The 8,738-nt window shown below is 38.9% G+C and overlaps 1 protein-coding gene across 1 annotated transcript in view; it reads right to left on the reverse strand.

The window, feature by feature from the left end:
- Nucleotides 1–7,437, reverse strand: part of SRP72 (signal recognition particle 72) — a 26,487-nt gene extending 19,050 nt beyond the window's left edge. The window contains exons 1-5 of the mRNA XM_001492168.6: nt 6,710–7,437; nt 4,711–4,831; nt 2,862–2,985; nt 1,418–1,561; nt 1,228–1,339 (exon numbers count right to left, since the gene is read on the reverse strand). Coding sequence (XP_001492218.1) covers nt 1,228–1,339; nt 1,418–1,561; nt 2,862–2,985; nt 4,711–4,831; nt 6,710–6,818 — 610 coding nt within the window. The 5' untranslated portion in view covers nt 6,819–7,437. The remainder of the gene's footprint in view (nt 1–1,227; nt 1,340–1,417; nt 1,562–2,861; nt 2,986–4,710; nt 4,832–6,709) is intronic.
- Nucleotides 7,438–8,738: the final 1,301 nt, after the last annotated feature.

Raw genomic sequence — 8,738 nt, forward strand, 5'->3', positions numbered from 1 at the left:
TCTAACAGAACAGAAACTCATGATGTTTCTAGATTTTTTCTTATGAACATCTCTTCATTTAGCATTCATACAGATACATATATAAATGTATCTAATTATTTCCTTAAATTTCTAGAAATAAAATTCTTGGATCAAAGAGTATACAAATTTTTAAATCTGCTAGACATCACCAAACCTGCCCACTGATAGTCTGTACTACTTTTACACTCAAACCTGCAATCAATGAGAATATCCTTCTCCCATAACACTATCAATAATGGGTATGATCAAGAAATTCTAATTGTCAAACATAGTTTTCTTCTCATGATGCTCTAACCTCTGATTTTAACCTTAACATTCAAGAGTAAAACAGACCCTGTTTAACCTTTTTTTCCTCTCCACCATTCACTGCAGTCCCTATATCACTTTTATAGCTTCCAGGGAAAATGTATGCAGAAGAAAAGTAAATGTTTGAGGAATTAAGACTAGACTTAAGTTCTCTAATAAATTATTTTCTTTTTTCTTATTTAAAAAATTCAAAGCAGGGCCAGCCCCAGTGGCCTAGGGGTTAAGTTCGGCAAGCTCCACTTCAGAGGCCTGGGTTCAGTCCCCTGGCATGGACCTACACTACTCACTTGTCAGTGGCCATGCTGTGGTGGAGACCCACATACAAAAAGGAAAAAGAGGAAAATTGGCAGTGAATGTTAGCTCAGGGTGAATCTTCCTCAGAAAAAAAGAAAAGAAAAAAATTCAAAGCATATAAATACTCTATATGGAAACATACTAAATGGAGTTAAAATGTTCTTGAATAGTGTTATTAATGTATAAATCTAGTGTGTGTATATGCACACACAGAAACACCTCATATTGTTACTCTACTTGAGTACCTGTTTAATAACAATAATGATAGCCAGTATTTACTTAATACTTATATGCCACGTACTACTCTAAGTGCTTGATATTAATTAACTCACTTAATTTACACTTAACATCTATAGTAACTTGTTCAAAAACCTTCCCCTAAAAATTCAGACTTTAAGGTCTGGGGTGGTTGAAAATGGACACATAGTCTGGCTTAGGGATCAGACAGAAATAGAGGAGAGATATGGTCAAAAACTCTATTGAGAAACTCCCACTGCATCAGTAATTTCCATTTAAAAACTTCACAAAAGTCAAGTGTGATTTTTGGAAATACTTTGCAAAGTTACACACACATTACAATTACATATAATTTTAGTTAAGTCTGACCTTCAGCCTTTTGTAAGATTTTCATTGCCTGACTCAGCTGGCCTTGTCCTATGAGTGCACATGCAGCGTTGTAGCACAGTTCGTGTGTGCCTTCTTGGAGGCCCAGGTTCTCCTGTCATAGAGCAAAATACCAATCAAGTACCACATAGGAAATTATTTTACGGCTGTGTGGGTACACAGAGATACTCACTGGAACCACTTTTTCCCAATTGCTTTGAGCTGCAACAACTGCTGAAAGGTTTGTTTTTCTCTCCTCATCATAATCATCTTGGGAGTTTCGGACAAGATCTCTATACACAGCTAAGCATTCATCGTAGCGTTCTAACCGGTATAACTGAAGAAACAAATAGCAAATAAAAAATCAGAGAAGACAGGTATAGTCATATGTCTCTAACAACATACAAACCCTTTTTGAAACCACTAAGTAGAAAACCTTATTCAGCATAAGATGGGCAATCAACCGTTTTTCCTTTATAATTTTTCAATTAGTTCTGCTACTAACACTTTCAAAGTTACTTGCAATGAATCTCTACTATATTGTAGATTTGCAGGCATGATTCAGGAAAGTCATTGTATTGACGTTAGGTAAGTGCCTATGTGAGCTGTGAAAGAAAAGCTTTCTATAAAAATAATCCTGTTACCTAAATCTGACTTATGATGAAAAAATTTTCCCACAACACAAAACAATTACCAACCCCCAACAAATAGGAAGAAAATTAGATGTTAACAAAAGGATTTAGTATTTCCTAGGAGTTCACTATACTTAATCTTCATTTTCTCTTTTCCAGAAACCAGCTATTGTATAGGGTAACATAAAGTACACAAAACGTAATTTCTGCTTATTTCACTCAAGTTGTTCTCAAAGAGCAATAAGAACTGCCACTCTGGGTCAATCAGTCACCATGTAGGACAGACTGGTACCCTTCATCAATCTCAAAATGCTGGAATTTACCCTAAACTTCCCCAACTTACCTTAAAAGTTCTTTACAGACCTACAATCCATGAACTTTCTTCATCCCATTTGAATTGTTAAATTCATACTATCTCCTTGGGACAATACGTTCAACACAACATTATTTGCCCTAAACTGACATTTTAAAAATCTTTAAGAGGGTTTTGCTAGTTATAATATAACATTTCTGTCCTCTCATCATTAACAGCCCTATTTTACAACAGGCTTAATTATATGTCTCAAAACCATTTTAGAATAAGATATTTTCAGGGAGTTCATAAACTAGCTGAATTCATTTAAATTCTTATCCATCATGATTACATTATTTTAAACTCAGAATAAAATACCAGTTAAAAAGTAGAAAGAAATACAATTTCAAAACTGCATTAAGTAGATAAACTCATTGGCCTTCATCTTTCCAACTAAAAAGTCCAAATTTCATAGGATAGTTCTTAATTTTCTAATTACCCTCAGGAAGTCATTTGTTCATAGAACACTATATATGCAATTGCTTGTTTGAAGATCAAGAACTGGGAATATGTTCAAACCTCAAGAATTTGTTTGGTGGCGAGTTTTCTGGAGCACCAGGATGGACTGGGGTTCCTCATCCCTGCTCCTTCCTACAAGCAGAATCATGCTCACTCAGGATGACTGTCAAGAGTTATTGTAAAGCAGTAATTACCACTTGTCCATAAAGCTCCTTTAGTTTGTCTGTCTGCTGATTGGCACTTTCGATTGTCTTCAAGGCATTCTCAATTCTGTTCAGCCTGTACTCGCAGTATGCCTTCTCAAAGGAAAGAGAGTTACTGAAAAAGGAAAAAAACCAATATTTGATTATGTATTAGCTAACACTGCAGAGCACCCACTATCTGTCAGACACTGCTCTAAGCACTGGATCTATATGAAGTTATTTAATCCCCATTAACAACAAATGAGGAAACTGACAAAGCTGACGTCTGAAAATCAGACAGCTTCTAAGTGGCAGAAAATATTACATCCATTTCCCTAGCCTCTCTTGTTTTCATGGATATTCTTACCAAAATTATCGGTCTTTTGAAACAAACATTTAAGAATGAAATAATAAATCAGTTAAATAACATTGTCTTCGATATAAAGACAATCTGAACACTATTTTAAACGGTTTATTATAGAAGTTTCTTAAATCTACTAATCAAAAAATAAGCCATATAAAGCTGCTTTTAATTTGTTCAAGAAGCAAATTATTAGCAAAGAAAAAGAAACTAGAAATCTTAAAAACATAACCAAACAACTGGTAAACACACAACTACAAAAACACTACTTCCATACATTGACTTGAAAATTCATCTACATTTAATATGACACCTGAAACTCATTTTGAAGTTTCCACCATAACCCACAAGAAAAAATACTTATCAAAGCAAATGGCAATATCCTTTATTTACTTGCCTAAAATAAATTATTTGAAAATTTCCCTATCTTACAAAATGGCCAAAATTCAAAATATTGAATTTTAACATAAACATGTTTACTAGTAGAAAGCAGTGTACCCTTTCCTTTTATTTTTAATGACATTTAACAGTTAGTTTTCAATATGTAATACATGTATATGGCTCAAATAAAAAACCAAAAAGATATACACTAAGAGGCTGCACTCCCACTGCGATTCAAATCTACCCTGCTCTCCCTTACCTCCTGGAAGTGACTTTTTATTCACCGTTTTTCTGTCTACTGTTTGTTTTGGCAAATACAGGAAAATACACATATAAATTCTTATATCCTCCTTCTCTTATACAAAAAAAAGTACACTATATAATGTTCTGCACCTTATAAACCAGTATCTCATTAAAGAATAAACATGCTGCAAACTTCATTTCAACACACATTTCTTTTAGGGCTTAGGTATAACTGTAAAGAAAAATCAAATTACAGTTACAATTTAGAACACAAGTTTACATTTCATGAAACGATAAAAGAAATAAATAAATGAAAAAGGTTAATAAAACAAAAAAACTGCTATATCTTCTAAAGACTGCTAAAGAACCCTGACAATGAAAGATCTTGGCCTAAAATCACACTCACCTAGAAAATTCTCAAAGGGGTAGGGATAAGATTGGGCTAAGACTGTCATACCATCCTAGAGACCTCGATCAACATAAACACTTACAAGCTATACACATGCGTTCCTGCTCTACAAGTTCTGCCCTCTCTGCCTTTTTCTTTTTATAATTAAACTTCTGCTGAGTTGTTCTCCCTATGTCTTCTAAGAAGTCTTGTTACATTTATGTCCCACAGGCTTGTATGGTTTACCTCCTTCTTAGTGGTTCAACGGGAAGACGGGTAAAGAAAAGGCTCCCTAAAGTAGAAAAGAACTAAAGTTACTATTGCTCCTTCCAGTTTCAGAAACCCTACTGGCAAGCAAAAGAAAAGAAGAAAGAAGAAAAGATAAAGGTAAAAAATCACTGAATAGCAGGGAAAAAACCATGGAAATGGTTATGACTATGATAAAAGTCTTTCTAATAACTGCACAAACAACTAATTGTACCACTTACTTTGCTAACACTTTGGTGTGAGTATTGATGACATTCAAGGCTTCCTTAAAACTTCCATTCTGGATAAGGCATACCACTTTACAGTGTAGCGCAGTTACATCATCCTTGTTGATCTGCAGTACTAGAGAACACATTTAGGAAAGTAATTTTTAAATCCACTCCCCTTTCACATTTTACTACATTTTCCCAAGCCCTGCCTCAGGAAGCTACATTTCCAATTTTATTGCAGCAGAAATGATTAGTTAAAATATTTTTAAAAAGCTGATCTCCATTTTTAACTTAAGAAGTGGCAATAAGGAGAGTTATAATTAGTTAGACTTTCAATGAGAGAGATTCCCGAGATGCATGTACCAAAAAAGTAGAGTGAAATAAAGAAGTAAGAAAGAAGCTGCTTTCTACAGCTTTTTCTCTTGGGACCCATGCAACAACCTACATATTTCATTACTTCACAGGGAAAGAAACAAAGCTCATGTAGAATTTGGAAGCAAATGACTTAAGTTTGAGTACAAGCTTGTCACTAAATGCCTCGAGGTCTTACACAAGTCAATTACTAAATCTCAATTCTCTGATCTGCAAGACGAGTATGAAAGCATTACCTATCTTACAAGGTTATTAAGAAGATTAAATGAGAATATTTCAGAAAAATATATAAGCTGTAAAGTGTACAAACACAATTTATCTTGCTGGCAACATTTCCAAAACCATTCAAAATTTCCCTTTTCACCTAAGATGACCAACGAGAAGTAACGGACTCAGGTGGCCAAGTTTCGGTGCTTAACAGCTGTTCACTATCAAAATGACCAGGCTCACTCCCCATGTTCTCAGGCAATTAGAGGAATCCAATTCTCAGTCTAAGAATCAAAGTAATTTCAACCAATTAAGAAAATATATACTGGATAACAAACTTTCAGCCGTTGCTGATTAAACAATTCCTGCAAAATACTTACTACACTGCTGAGTGGTATTGGTTGCAGGCCTAGCCAAAGGCTAAAGTTAATTCAAAATAAGTTTAAGAATCAAATGATTGTAATTAGTAGCTATTTTCCTCAATGTCTAAATCACCAAAAGTGCATTGTGAGCACAATCACTCCTTTTTACATTAACCCAGCAATATGTTGTTGAAAATTATTTATACACCTATGTATGTTACTGACATACCCTGTATGTTATCACTGCTTTGAGCAGCCAAACTCCGTCCCGGTAATTATGTTTCCAAATCTAACAAATATAAGCCGCATCTTCACTAAGGAAGAACTTAGCACGACAGAAAGCACTAAAAAGCATGGCCATATTACAGTTACATAATAAAGCATAAAAGAATATAATGAGCAAACCTCACACCGAAGGAAGGCAGTTTACTTGAAATGATCAGTTACGGGGCAAAACACAGGCCAAACTTTTCTTCCGATGTTTTTTCAAATGTTAGGGCTTTTACACACACACGTTCGGGTCTAATGACGTAGGAGAGATTCTATCTGTGGGAATGAGAGGCCTGACATCCAGATCCAGCCCTTCCCTCCACCCTGATTCTGTACAGCTTCCACCTTGTCAGCACCAACTTCTAAAGTACGTGTCCCAGGCAGGTTCCTCCCCCTGCTGCAGCCCCAGAGAAAAAGCTCCCTCAGCAATACTATCTTGAACACTCCGCTAAAAGCAAGGAGAAGAGGAGGCAATGTGGAATATCTGCGAAGTAAGGCGTGAAAACAGAGGAGTAAAGAACCTCCTGGAAGAGGCGCCAGGCTGCGGTCTCTTTAAATCCGTCCCTCGCTTCCCACGGGGGGTAAAGAGGGAAGTACACGTGGCTCTAAGCCCCAGGACCCCGGGCAGGCCCGGAGGACCCGAGGGGTTGCGACCTACGCCCCCCGGGCGTTCGCGCCCGAGCTGCGGGGGGCGGGGGTCTCTCCTCCCCGCGTCTACTGGGAGGGGGTCGCGCACGCCGGAAGGAGGCCGCATCCTCCCGCCGGCTCGAGCTCGCCCCGGCGCCCGTCCCGACACTTACGCTTGTTGACGGTCTTGAGAGCGCGCGTGAAGTCGCCATTCTGGCCGTAACGGTTCACTTCACTCCAGAGCGCTGGCACCGAAACCCCCCCAGTGCCGCCGCTCGCCATCTTGGAGGAGACGCGGGAGGGGCGGGGCGACCTCTACCCCGGAAGAGGATCTCGGAGGCGGCCTAGCGGAGGAGGAGGCCGGCGGTTGCTTGCTGTTTCGAAGTTGGAAGCGTCCTTATCCCGGAGCAGTGTTGGAGACCATAATCTTAGCTTGCGTAGCTAGAACTTTGCGTGGATAGAGTCGCTACTCCTGTCCTGAAGCCAGTCTGCAGGAACGAGGCGTCGGACCCCGGGAGCGAATTGAGAAGGTTCACCGTTTCGGCTCAAAGCGGCGTGCGTTTCCGGAGCGACCGCGGCGGGCGAAACAAGCGTCTTAGTCCTACGAGGCGGAGCTGGACGACAGTCTATGGAAGATAAATAAAAGGTCTGTGGGCTGGTAAAATAGCAACTAGAAACCGTAGGGAGTCATTTGAAAGAGAGAGACGGCTTCTCATTGCTGCTTGAGAATACTTCGTAGAGGAATTGGCATTTGAAAGGGATCTTGAAAGATGAGGAGGAAAACTTGGGGTTGATTCTAGGTAAAGTTCCGGCCGAGAAGCGAATATGAGGAAAGGCACAGAAGAAGAAAAGAATCTCCAAGTGCAAAGCACCTTTGGTGGAAACTCCTTGGCTGCCCTTTGGGCTCCGGTTGAGGAGCAGTCAGCAATAAGGCCGGAAGGGCAATATGTTTTGGAGTGAGAATGTCCAGGTTCAGTTCCTGGCTGTGCAATTCACTAGATGTCTGTGAACAAGTTACTTATCAGAGTCTCAGTTTTCCCACCTGTAAAATAGGGATAATATATAACCGTTCTAGGGATAAAACGTTCTTCATGCATCCTGGCATAGTAAGCACTCAAGTAACACATAGACATAGGGGGTTTAGGGTTTTTGTAAGACCTTAAATATCAAGATGTTTGAATGTCAGAACAGAATATCTATTGAATATTCTCAATGAGAATGACAGGACAGTTTATTGAACACCTACTCTGCAGGCTAATATCTTGTCACGATCCTACCAACTCTTGCCACTTTCCCTTTCCTCTTTCCCAGCAACCTAGCAAACTCCTTTTCATCCTTCAGTATTTCTGTAACTTCTGGTTCCAGGTTAAAAGTTACTTCTTTGACCTTGCTGAGTACGTGACGTTCCCCATCACTCTCTCTTATAGAGCTCTGTACTCCTGAACACTGATCATTGTTTAAGGCCTCCCTCCCTCCAAATGGACTGTAATTTCCATGGAGCCAAGGACCGTATTTTCCTTGCTCACTGCAGTATCCCTACGGTCTAGTACACTGCCTGGCTCATAGTTGGTACTGAACTTTTTAACTTAAAGTTTTGCTTCTTATTTCTTTTCTCATCTGTGAGTTCCTTGAGGGCAGAAAGTATGTCCAGCTCATGGTTATGTCTTATGGTGTCTGGCACATTTCATGTCTGGTCAGTATAGTACAATGCAAAAACAGCACTAATGGTCAAGCGAACTCTTAACTCAGGAGGATATAATCTCTGTGAATTAGTAAAAATCATGGGAAGAGCTGTGGACTTTTCACTGGCTGTAGAACTGTCAAAGGTTTCAAGCCAGTTATGCCTAGATTTCAGGAGGGTAAAGGGAGTTCCAGATGACATTTGGTATACCCAAAATTTTGTGTCAATTTTGTGAGGAAAGGCTTCGTAGCTTCCATCAGTCTCCAAAGGTATTTATACCACCTTCTTCCTTCCCTCTCCACCAAAGGTTAAGAACCACTTCCCTAGTAGTGCTTTTGACTTTATTTAAGGGTTCACAATTTTGACTTTTTTATCAGTCTGATCCCATATACTTTGGTGCTTCTAGAAATTCCTCACAATTCCTCTGCTATCGATTCCAATGTTTCTATTTCCTCTGGCGTTTTAATCGGGTTTTGTGACAAACAGGATATAAATATATGGATTTAATCTGCCAGTTTTGA

Source organism: Equus caballus, chromosome 3 (genome assembly GCF_041296265.1).
Source record: "Equus caballus isolate H_3958 breed thoroughbred chromosome 3, TB-T2T, whole genome shotgun sequence".
In the NCBI taxonomy this organism is placed as follows: domain Eukaryota; kingdom Metazoa; phylum Chordata; class Mammalia; order Perissodactyla; family Equidae; genus Equus; species Equus caballus.